Source organism: Habropoda laboriosa, unplaced genomic scaffold (assembly GCF_001263275.1).
Source record: "Habropoda laboriosa isolate 0110345459 unplaced genomic scaffold, ASM126327v1 scaffold34, whole genome shotgun sequence".
NCBI lineage: Eukaryota > Metazoa > Arthropoda > Insecta > Hymenoptera > Apidae > Habropoda > Habropoda laboriosa.
Window position 1 is genome coordinate 981,401 of NW_017100142.1, and position 13,028 is coordinate 994,428.

The 13,028-nt window shown below is 31.7% G+C and overlaps 1 protein-coding gene across 3 annotated transcripts in view; it reads right to left on the reverse strand.

Moving 5' to 3' along the window:
• Positions 1 to 1,862: 1,862 nt before the first annotated feature.
• Positions 1,863 to 13,028, reverse strand: part of LOC108572959 (2-oxoglutarate dehydrogenase, mitochondrial) — a 12,771-nt gene continuing 1,605 nt past the window's right edge. Inside the window, exons 2-16 of one of the 3 annotated variants that reach the window (XM_017935317.1) lie at positions 12,089 to 12,343; positions 11,788 to 11,997; positions 7,551 to 7,653; positions 5,675 to 5,930; positions 5,354 to 5,588; positions 5,096 to 5,275; positions 4,843 to 5,023; positions 4,471 to 4,751; positions 4,162 to 4,390; positions 3,780 to 4,058; positions 3,498 to 3,676; positions 3,001 to 3,435; positions 2,755 to 2,909; positions 2,234 to 2,365; positions 1,863 to 2,074 (exon numbers count right to left, since the gene is read on the reverse strand). In XM_017935317.1, the coding sequence (XP_017790806.1) occupies positions 1,975 to 2,074; positions 2,234 to 2,365; positions 2,755 to 2,909; positions 3,001 to 3,435; positions 3,498 to 3,676; positions 3,780 to 4,058; positions 4,162 to 4,390; positions 4,471 to 4,751; positions 4,843 to 5,023; positions 5,096 to 5,275; positions 5,354 to 5,588; positions 5,675 to 5,930; positions 7,551 to 7,653; positions 11,788 to 11,997; positions 12,089 to 12,337 (3,204 nt within the window). In that variant the 5' untranslated portion in view covers positions 12,338 to 12,343 and the 3' untranslated portion in view covers positions 1,863 to 1,974. Of the gene's footprint in view, positions 2,075 to 2,233; positions 2,366 to 2,754; positions 2,910 to 3,000; positions 3,436 to 3,497; positions 3,677 to 3,779; positions 4,059 to 4,161; positions 4,391 to 4,470; positions 4,752 to 4,842; positions 5,024 to 5,095; positions 5,276 to 5,353; positions 5,589 to 5,674; positions 5,931 to 7,550; positions 7,654 to 9,532; positions 9,654 to 11,787; positions 11,998 to 12,088; positions 12,344 to 13,028 lie in introns of all 3 variants that reach the window. The other 2 variants (XM_017935309.1, XM_017935325.1) reach the window with 2 other exon arrangements.

Genomic DNA, 13,028 nt, shown 5'->3' on the forward strand with positions numbered 1-13,028 from the left:
ATTGTTAAAGAAGCAGAGCACTCAATATTAATACTTGTATAATTCACAAACCTTTCTGAAAATCTTGTATGCGACAGGAAATATACTATAAATATATACTGTATATATATGTATACACATACGCCATGCCGCAAATTCTGACAAAATCATGCAATTAAATAAACCTTAATAAGTGTGTATCATATATAATAAAACTATGAGTGTTATTTTGTCTCGTCCCTATTGTATGGATTAATGAAAAATAAAAGTAAAAACTAGACTGTATTGAAAACAACGAGCATCAAACGTTATTTAAAGGGGGAAAAAAAATCTTCGATGGATTCCAAACTAATGGCTAACGTAATTTAATTTAATAAAGTACTACAATATTTACCACGATATCGATACATGTACACTAAGTAAACTTCAATTTATTTTCATTAGCAATTCTGACCTACCAATTTTTATTATTAAAGTATACATGCTTGTATCGCCACTATTATGCACATAGTAACAAGAAATGATGAGTAGAATAGTACCGTAGTTTGCATTGGACCATACTGCATCTATGATATTCTAGCAAATTACAAAATATCGTATACTATTGTTTCATAATATGAGGAGCACAAATTATTACAAATCAGCCGATAAAACGTTTACCCTTTAGAAATTTATCAACTAAAAATGTTTCCAATCGAATTTGATACAATATTTTCCAATCAGTGACACGGTACGTCAAATATTCCATTCATAAAATCCGTTTTCAAAATAATTCATACATAGAATATAAATACTGTGCCTTCGCAGACTATGCAGTAGTCAACGCATCACACCATTGACTCAGGTAAAGTAATATTTTAGTATTGTTTCATTTGTTTTTCTTCAGATATTTACTAGTATACTAAGTAACATTACGACTCGACCTCGTCGAACGTTTTATTTTTCCTACTAACTTTATGTAAACCTATATTTTCGCAAGTACGTTACGCAGTCGAGTCGAACGCTACGACCTACCCTTTCACATAATTCTACCCGTCCTCCTACCAATCATTTAATTTTTTATAAAAATAGAACGATGATAAAAAATTAAATCAATTGGCTGCCTTTTGACACGGTATAAATAAACGAATAAAAAAATTGCCGTAGACACGCATCACTAGCCTCAGAAAGTTTCTTTCAAATCTCCACAGTCGTAACTATCGATAACATTTACGCTCCGCGTAAAGTATTGTATAAATTAAAAATAATACTTTCTTTTTAATCTTATTCGTTTCGTAAAGTCAGTTTATCGATATATTAACAAGATAAAGTACAAATGTCAACGCGCGAATATTTTCAATCGGTGTAACGATAATTCAATTTCTTTAAATTTTTTCAGTTGAGCAATGAGTAAAGCATGTTGAAAAGTTTTGTGCTAATATAATTTTCATACTTTTGATATATTTACATAATAAAATGTTCCTGTAAACTCAAACATACACCGAGCTCAACACTCAACTCACATACTAACATAAATATATGTCACATACTAAAAAGAAAAAGAAATATACAGAATCGCATTCAAACATTAAATAAGAATGAAATGCATACATTTACATGGATTACTCATTGCGAACATATTTATTTGCATTAGAGTGAAAAATTAAATATTATTAGAAAATCTTTCTTATTACTTATTCTTTGACTCTCGAAACAAGTAATTAGATTGTTCAATTGCTTAAATTTCACGATAGGACCACTGTATCGTGAAAAGTAAATTTTAAACGAAAGAAGATCAATAATGTAACAGCAAGTAGAGCACTGTTAAATAAATCTTTCACTATTGAGAAAATATTCGCGTATTCATTCTATAAATGAATCAGTAATGAAGTAAAACTATTTCAAATTATGTTAATCTCCGAAAGGGTGTATGTAGAGCAGGACAAAAGGAGTATAACAAATATAATGCGAGAAAATAAATAAAATATGTGTTCTACATAGTGCTACGAAGGGTAATTAAACGTCAAAGGACTCATCGAGCAACTGTTTTAGCTCTTTGAGATGTTGCATTTTACTTCCTGTTGCGGGTGAAGCTGCCGTTGGTCGACCGACATACCTGAAACAAAAAGTTACATTTATGGATAAACATTAATTTTACGATACAAATTTACATCCTTTTACAGTTGCACCTCACAATGTATATCAGTATTAAAACAACAGTAGGATGGATAAAACTATAACGGATATCCTAATCAAATACTGTAGCCAACATTACCTCAAAGTTCTCTGTTTGGGCTTATCAGATTCTACAGGCAACGGCTCGGACACAGTTGTTGGTTTAGTTGATGAAAACCAATTACTAAACCACCCTCCGCTACCCTCACCCTTGTACGACGAATTTCCGCTGCTGTAACATGGCCCAAGTTTTTTCTTTGCTTAGCAAAACCGCGTAAAAAGTAATTAACGATGTTTCAATGCTAATGCATTTTGTGCGTATATATATTGCATATTTGTGATATGTTTGCACATATTGTATTGTAAATACGAAACTGTGAAAAAGTGAAAAAAAACTTGGGCCATGTGAACAGCTAAACATATAAAAAAGAAATTGGACAGCCAAAAACTATATAGGACGTGCGTATTAGTAAGTTTGCAATATGTATCTTTCAAATAAAACTATATAGTTGATTTCACAACACGGACGGACTCGAAATACGAACAATGTATAATACATGAGTTAAAGTTATAAAATTTGCAAAGAATAAGTTTTAATTTGATAGCAAATTTGACACTCACGATACTGTACGAGTTCCATTAAGAGCTGTGTGGAATCTAGGCTGAACATACGTCCATGCACCTTGATTTTTGTGTTCCTCTTGAGCCCATGCCAATTCTGCATTGGGATACTTAGCAGCTTCCTTTTTAACTAAATCGTATGGGAACGGCGAAATCTATAAAGGAAACAGTCCAATGAGGATTAAATAGATTTCATTGATAAAATAAAGGTATACAGGAAACTCGGAACTTAGTAATAAGTATTACCTGTTCTACCCTGGCAATAGCGACTTTATCATCTAATTTCTTTTCCGCACGTGCTTTCTTCAGTTCGTAGTAAACCTTACCGGAACAGAAAAGCACTCTTTTAACATTGCTAGGATTTTGAGAAGCTACACCTTCTTCTGGTATCACTCTAAGGAACTCCGTATTTTCCAACATCAAGTCGAAACTGGATTTCGCTTCTGGATGACGAAGCAGTGACTTCGGCGTCATTAAAATCAAAGGTTTCCTGAAAGGTAATGCAATCTGCCTCCTTAAAATATGGAAATAATTCGCTGGTGTACTACAATTAGCTACAATCCAGTTGATATCATGCAATTGGCGCACAGCGAATTCTTCACTTTCGGGAGGGAAATAATCAGGGTCATCAGCAGACATTTGCAGAAAACGTTCCAAGCGAGCACTTGAATGTTCAGGTCCCTATAAAGAGTAATCATAGAGTTAATCATACATCGAAGAAGCTACGTTTAAAATAAACTTACCATTCCCTCAAGACCATGAGGTTGTAACATAACAAGACCAGATTGGCGCACCCATTTAGCTTGACCGCTGCTAATAAACTGATCGATTATACACTGTGCTGTATTATTAAAATCACCAAACTGTGCCTCCCAGCACACTAATGCATTAGGATTTGTCATAGAATAACCCAATTCAAATCCTGTAAATTTAACGAAAAAAGAAGCGAACCAATTTGTTAGTTATAATTTATAAAATGTATATATATATATATTAGACGGGTCTAAGACATTCTATGACATTACCAAGTACACCAAATTCCGACAGAGAGCTATTGCACACGGTATATGGAGCTTGATCTGGATAAAGATAACACAATGGTCTGTAAGTAGCCTTATCCACGGTTTGATGGTGGAGCACATGATGTCTGTGTGAGAAAGTTCCTCTTTCTACATCTTGACCCGATAATCTAACATGAATACCCTCTTTAAGCAAGGAACCAAAAGCCATAGCTTCTCCAAGAGCCCAATCAACTGTTCGAGCTTCTATCATTTCCATACGAGATTTCAAAATACGTTCAATACCTGAAACGGGTATATGGCAGTTTGTTAATTTCAAATTACTAAAATCGTGTCTTTTATAAGCGTTATGCAACTAAGATCAATCGATGATTACAAAGGTCTTTACCTTTATGAACTACAAACTCAGCCGCGTTAGGTGGTGGCGACGAGAATTTTTTTCCAATATGAATGAGTGTGTCTTCTTTGATACCAGTAGGAGATACCTTCAAAGGGTCTTTTCCTTCAAAGAAACCAGACCATGGAGAATCTAACCAGTCCTTGTACTTAATATGTGTTTCTTGCCTAGCATTGGTATACGCTTCTTCACAGATTTTCTCATATTTATCTTTGACATCCTACGATAACATGATTATAAAAATTCCGTACATACGTACGTACATACAATCAATTACAAGATCCTTTTTTATTTCGGTACCTTAACTTCTTCAGCGGTGACAACGCAGTCATCAATAAGACTTTTAGCATACTTGTCTAAAACTGGTGGAGTGTTTTTGATTTTACGGTACATCAAAGGTTGCGTAAACATAGGTTCATCGATCTCATTGTGGCCATTTCGCCTATACGATACAATATCAATTACAACATCTTTATGGAAAGTTGCTCTCCACTCAGCAGCAACTTTACAAACATGCATCACTGCCACAGGATCGTCAGAATTAACGTGGAAAATAGGTGCGTTCACTACCCTTGCAACATCTTTAAACAAAAACCAATCGTTATTTTAAAAGAAATTAACTTTAAAAGAGTATAAAAACATTACGTTTGATATTCACGATGAAAAACTTACCAGTACAGTATGGCGAGGATCGAGAATGTCGAGGATCTGTAGTAAATCCAATTTGATTGTTCACCACAATATGAATAGTGCCGTGAGTTGTATAATCCGGCAAATCTGACAAGTGCATTGTTTCAAAAACAATACCCTGTCCACAAAATGCAGCGTCACCGTGCAGAAGAATAGACATGACCTGTTGTATAAATACAATTTCGAGAATATAACAAAATTTCATAAATAATTTAAACTATTTTTTATATCATACCTTCTTGCCTTCGCCATCACCGCGATAGAATTGTTCTGCACGGGTTTTGCCTTGTACTACAGAATCGACAGCTTCCAAATGAGATGGATTTGCCACAACAGCGAGACGAATGTTTTTGTTCGTTACTCGATTTAAACGTTCAATATATGTTCCTAAATGATATTTAACATCGCCAGAACCCTAAGTAGTTAACAACAAATTAAATACACGTACAAGAAAAGAAAATAAATCTTCATATAATATCTATAATTTGCTTACATCATCAGCTGCTTCGAGAGCGGCAAATTGTGTGAATATTTGACTTAAAGGTTTACGGCAAACGTTTGCAAGAACATTTAGACGGCCACGATGAGGCATTCCCATAACAACAGATTCGACGCCTAATTCGGTAGATTTATCAATTACCTGCTTCATAGCAGGAATTAAAATTTCACACCCTTCCAAACCAAACCTCTTCTCGGATGACCATTTACGTGCAAGGAATGCTTCAAATCTATAACAAATGTATAAAAGACAACATCAAACTTGTTGTTACTGACTTAACATACGAATGTTTTATAAATTTGGTGTTTTAAGTACCCAGTTGCACGAGTTAATCTAGCCAAAATAAGTCTTCTTTCGTCGTTCGTAACTTCCATAATGCCAGGTGTTTCCATTTTCTGCCGAATCCAATTGCACTGTTCCAAAGAGTTGATAAACATGAATTCCACGCCGATATGACCGCAATAAGCATTTTCTAATCTTTTCAAGATTTCACGAAGCGGCAATGATTTTTCTTTACCGCCGATAAAAGTGGTGGACGGCAACTTGAAAATACGGTCCATATCTGACTCCTCTGTAGAAATCGAACAGTAAAATGGTCTAGCATTTTAAAACAATATCAAAATAATGAAATGCAAACGCCACAAATTTAAGACGATAACAATTGTCTATAAAGTTCAGTTTCAAATAGATGAAAAAGCCATCTGCTTTTCTCTTTTTTTAACAATTATGAATGTTCTGATATTTAATTACATACAAACTCATGATGATAAAAAGGGGTTACTTGTTGTAGAAAATATATGCACATTCATTTATATAAATAATATATACAATATATATTATATATACAAATAAAGCGATATTTCGTATATTTGCATTATACAAATACGCAAATAATTTTTTTAATAGTATTACTCGTGACATACGCAGAATATTTAACACGTGATATATACATGCACAGTACCTCAAAAACTCAATAGGCAAGATTATAACAAACCTTCTCCACCATATTTGTAAAAGAAATAAATGGAAAACTGAAAAAGATTTTAAATGCAAATTTGTAAATTTGAAAAAAGCATTATTAGTACAAACAACTGCCAACAATGCTAGAATAGTTATGAAGAAGTATAACAGATACAATAGTATGGTAGAATTTTTGTATCTTTGTGTCTTTCATTTTGTAAATTGTGTAATCAAAGTAATAAAAATTTACAAAATAACGTTAAAATGTATAACGAATATTATAAACAAAGAACAAATAAATTATACAAAGAACATTTAATAAATGAATAGGAAGTTGAAGAGGAAGTTTAGAACAACTTTTGCAAAAAGTGTTCTTTATAAAAGTAACTGTACATATTTTGTTACATTATCATGCACAAGGTACCATGGTAATGACACTACTTATTTATTATACTTCCTCTAATTCTTCCAAAAGAAATGTTTCAAACGTATTCCTGGCACAAACATGTTTACAGCAAAATACAGCAATTTTTGAAATAAATATTCATACAAAGGACCCAAGCACCTTCACAACTTGTCTACAACATCAATTTTTATGTAATCCCATAATGAACCAGCGCCTCCCGAAAATACTAATAATTCACAAAGAGCTTTAAGTGGGACTTCCATTTGAATTATGATTTTTACATACTTTTCGTAAGTGCAGCTACTCTGTATTGTAATTCCTGCGAGTAAGTAGTAGTATGTTCTCTGTTCCCTGTGGACATTAGACGAACTAAATAATTAAATTACTGAACAAAATCTTTTTGTATATGTGCTATAGTGAACCTTTGTCCTTAAATGTATTTCAACTTTATTTAACATTCATATTTTTTACTGATTCTAAACAATTATCTTTATAAAGTTACTGAAGTTCAAGATTTTTCTTGCAATTAAAATGCTGTACTTTGTGTCCAGGAAGAAAGTATGATTGAATATGAATCATAATAATCCAAACAATAAGTATGATAATAACATTAAGTTTTACATTGTGATGAAAAAAGTAATGCATTACAGAAACATTTTTAAAGTAAAAATGTGTTAAAGAAATAATAAAGACAAACATTGCTAAAGTTGCAAAAAGTTAAATTCTTGATATTGTTTTGAATACATTAAAATACCTCACTTAAAATGCGTCACGCGGTATCTTTATCCCTTTGATTTATACAGAGACACGTTCATTTAGGCTTACCGAAGGCATAATGATTATAGAGCAACTCTTGTGGATGTCTATCATCCAGATCAGCGCTGTTGATGCCAAGTGGATCCAATTTAGCGATATGATGGCCACGGATCTGTCAATTTAACGCCACATTCATACGAACCAAGTAGTTTTTAGTTCTTCAAACTTATCAACTCAATACATACATTAAAAACAATTACTGTGATTGATATTTATTTTATTAGGTGTAGAAAAGAGCTCTATACCTTTTTCGATAAAATTCAAACTTCACATCAACATACGGATTCTATTGCGATAAAAACTTGATAGTTTCGATGTGTTAAGGTTATCGATAGATTTTCGAATCTACTGTATTGAAGTCTGTCAATCAGTAAGTTGATGTTGTAATGATCTAAACAAATGGTAGTCAGATGAAGCCAAATCTGACGAATACGCCAGGTGTGAAAGAATTTCCCAGTTGAACAACATACGGCCGAGCATTCTCATGCAACGTCCTTGACCTCATGGTCTCCTTTTCTCTTATTATCATTTAAATTCATCAAATGACATTGATATAAAGTTGTTTTCGTCGATTCCGAGTTGCTGCACAAGCTCTTTCTGAACGTGCGCTGGATTTTCATTCAATAATTCTTGCAAATCCCGACTTTCAAACTTCTTAGAACATATTTAAAATATTCCTTGCAAAATAGCTGATACTATATTTTACACATAGTGTGAATTGCAGCGTTGTCACCATGAGCGGAACGAACCGTTTTAGCAGCTTCAAAGATGTTTTTTTACGATACACTTTATTGACAGTCATCGTATGCACGACTGTTTTCTAAGTTATGTCACAAACAAAATGACAAATGACACGTTATTTTAAAGAAATGAATATCAACGTAGTAAACACCTTAAACGGTGAGGAAATTTTTGAATTTCAGATAATGTTATAGACTGCAAAATTAATTGCACAGAATTTTTTTCTACACCCAATAATATTCATTGATGTATGCACTAAAAGAAAAAAAAAGAAACTGCTTTTGAAAATATCATATCACAGTAATTGAAAGCAAACAACATATTGTAAAAATTAATTTTTGTTAATATGAAAATTTTAAATAATAGTTTTAATATGACATAGGTTAGTTAAATGGTAAGTTGTTCCAGAAACAAACATTCCAAATAGTAAAGCAAAGCTAAGAATATTATTTGCAAGCATGCAAAGCAGTGATTTTCATATACAGTTTCTTACCTTAGACAATTTACTTATACATATTATTGGAAAGTACATTATAAATGTTAGTACAGTGATTACAGAATAGCAAAATGCAAACATTATTTACACATTTCCTTTGATACATTTAATATAATATCAATACAGACCACAAATATAAATATAAACCAATAAACATTCCAATCTTTCCTAAAGAAAACATTTTCAGTATCAGTAAAAATTATCATGGATTTACATTCACATAACACCTTCTCAGAATTTTTAATATACACAATTTTTTTCTCATTCTTCTTTCTTAAAAAAATGATTTCATTTATTTTTATATCTTAAACACTGTAAACTAATTAATTACAAATGATTCCTTTTACGATATAATACATTAAAGAAAAATTTGGAAAATAAAAATTTTAATCTTTTTGTCTTGAAAATTAATGAGAATAAATATTTGCTTATTATATACTGTAGAAGAGCAATAGATCAGAAAAAGGAAAACGTGAAATTAGTTAAAAAGAAGTTAATGTGTATGATAGAAACCATGATATTTTCATGTATGAGGTGAAATATGACACATATTGAGTAAAGGTGTTTTAAGAAAGCTTTAGTAATATTGAAGTATTAATATTCTTATGAATTTTGGCAAAGATAATAAAACAGATATACTTTACTGTCAGATTTAGAATGTTACTTTCTAAATTTTCATGACACACCTTTACCTTATAATACACATGAGAACTAAAGTAATTGTTTAAGGAGTCGGTTTGGGAAGAAGCCTTACCAAGCATATATTGCCGCAGAACCTGTTCTGGAGACCCCTTGCGGGCTGCATAATGTGTGTGTACCAGGTCTGATTGCATGATACCCAGTGGGTCCAGATCAGCAACTAAGTGACCTCGAGCCTATATGCCAATGAATAATTCCAAAAGAACCCCAATGTATATCAGTTTTTCTATTTCTTTAACTACCATACATTACTACATTATAGAGATACAATATTGCTATCAAAAGTATAACCACCCCTAAATAATTTAAGTATTACTATTGCATGTCAATATTTTTAGCCTGTATGTCATTAAACTTATATAAAAATATGTACTGGAATTCCTTAAGATAGTATCAAGTACTGTATAAAACATAAAATATGAAAACATTATATTGTCAATATATAATTTCACTTATGTTAATAAAAATATCATTTCAGTCTATTTTCTGAAAATCAATTGCCTTTTATTATTACCTTAAGCTTTTATTGTTCCTCTATTTGTTTCTCTCTCATTTTTCTTCTTTTTTTCTTTTCTTTTAGAAGATATACACTAACAAGGAGAGGGCACGGTCGACGGGAAACGGATTTTTCTAAAACTTGCAGTATTTGAAGATGTCGTCTCCAAATTTAATTTGGCAAAGCAGTAGCTCGTGCTTCTCGATATTTTCCGAGAAAATTGCAATTGAAAATCGCTTTACTTGTTTATAAGGAGTTTGTGTTAACGAATAAACAACAAGCCTAGTAGCCGAGGACGTAGCGTGAAATACTGATAATCAGTAGGTGCTGGGTTCGAGCCTTCGGTATTCGATATTTTTTTTTTCTTTCAATCGATACCTACCTCAATTTTAAGCGTAAAATTTATGAAATCTGCGCCAATGAACAGTTATTTTTATTTTTTAAATAGAAAATGCATGTTTTTTATTTGTGGGCTTTGGGAAAAAATCGAACATAAAAATAATACAGAATGTTATATTTGCTTAATTACATGCTAGTATGACACGAGCATGTGTCTCATATTAATAAAGAGAATGTGCAATAATAAAGTAAATATAACACTCTGTATTATTTTTATGTTCGATTTTTTCCCAAAGCCCACAAATAAAAAACATGCATTTTCTATTTAAAAAATAAAAATAACTGTTCATTGGCGCAGATTTCATAAATTTTACGCTTAAAATTGAGGTAGGTATCGATTGAAAGAAAAAAAAAATATCGAATACCGAAGGCTCGAACCCAGCACCTACTGATTATCAGTATTTCACGCTACGTCCTCGGCTACTAGGCTTGTTGTTTATTCGTTAACACAAACTCCTTATAAACAAGTAAAGCGATTTTCAATTGCAATTTTCTCGGAAAATATCGAGAAGCACGAGCTACTGCTTTGCCAAATTAAATTTGGAGACGACATCTTCAAATACTGCAAGTTATAGGAAAATCCGTTTCCCGTCGACCGTGCCCTCTCCTTGTAAGATTAACTTAACAACAACAAAATTTGCAATGCACATTTCAAATTATAAATGTCTAACACATAAACTAGGAAATACTTAATTATAATAAAACATGCTAAAGGTAATAGATACAATGAGCATCTAATGAAATGAGGCCATTATGCAATACTTGAGTATGATCTGACATTCGTAATTTGTTCTTGAAATATTTATTTTTTTAATAACAGCACGCGACAATGAATTATTTCATGAAATACATGACAGCCCCTAATGAAATAGTTTCAATATCAATTTCTTATGTCCTAAATTTCATGTTTTACTATTCTTTTCATTTGCCAATTATAAAAGTAATATATCAAAGAAATTAATGAGCAGAAGTGTGATACTAAAAAAATGACGCAAATTAGAACATGGAAATTGAAAAGAAACTCCTGCTTAATCTCACATGCAATATGATAGTAAAAGTTGCCCTTTAACATAAAACATACATACAATGTTTCTAGAACACATGCTAAAATGGTTTAAGATCAAATAATAATTGAGTTACAATCGAAATATTAATACTTTATTTTGGGGGGGGGGGGGTTTGATAAAATAAGTATATCTATAAGCTTTGATTTAAGATAAAGCCATAAAACATCATATAGTTTTACTTAAATTTAATATTTTGTGCAAAGTAAAAAATAAAATGAATGCTCTTACAAAGATTTAGCAAATAAATTTTATAGCATACATTTCATAAATTCAAAGTGCTTAAAAACATAATATTTTGTTGAAACAACTACAGTTTCTTTTTAAATGCATATAGTAAAATTAACATACCTGGTAAGAACGAATAATAGCTTGCACAGCCAGGTGATCATCAATTATCTTTTCATTAACAGGTATTTGGCTCAATTGAGACCCACCACCAAGTGGTAATAGTGCTCCTAATGGTACTTGATTATGACTTGGGGCAAGAGAAGGAGGAGCCTGATATGCAAGACCTGGTGCAGCTCCAGCAGTGCTACTACGGAAGAATGAGTCCCAAGACTACAATAATTAAAAGTAATCAAATTAATAAAAAGTTATTCTTAATGATTATTTCAATAATAATAATGTATTGTATGAATTTATTACTAACCACATGTACACTATGGGGATCTTGTAGCCATGCATTATACATTTCTTCCACATAAGAACTAGAGCTGCCATTGAGGAAAGGTTCTGTGGCTACACGGCTGTTGTACTTTCTGATTGGTTCAGTAAGCATCACCTGTGTGGTTCTTGACAGGGGATGACTCCGTACCAACCATGAAGCAAACCTTTCAGGCCTGCACATGCGTGGTGCCAAAGGGGCCATTGTGCTAAATACTGTCCTTGCCTTATACATTTTTACCTGCATGAACAAATACATATCCTGTATTCAATACAAATATTAAATATATAAAGTTTATGAATTATATGCTTATATAACACCTAATAACACATATATTATGAATATATAGTGATATAGTGAATATATAAGTTTATGAATTATATGCTTATATAACACCTAATAACATATATATTACGAATATATAGTGATATTTATATTATTTTCCTGTTTGTAGTCATAAATAAACATGTGTTCTGTTATCTTCCAGACTATATGATACATAATGTGAGTTTTCTACTCACATTATTCACTCAGGAAAGTAAATATTTTGATTTAAAAATACTGATATAATCGAAGGAGATTACTTGTATCTGGCTTAACCATAATACATGATAATATCCTAATATATGACACTTTTAAACTTTGCTTTCTCTGTACAAAGATACAAAGATCTTGACAATTATCAGTATTACATTATATGTAAAACAAATTGTGTGTTTTCCTCTGGTGAAAACTATATACTATTGCTTTTATAATAAAAGTGTCTTATGAAACCATTCTGTAAGATTTTAATCTATTTTTAAAGAAATATTTTTAAATTTCTCTTTAATTTTAATTCTAGATTTCAGTTGCACAATCACATGTAATGTGCCAATTTTAAAGCTGAGTACATGATGAAATCAATCAATCTATATACTATGTACAA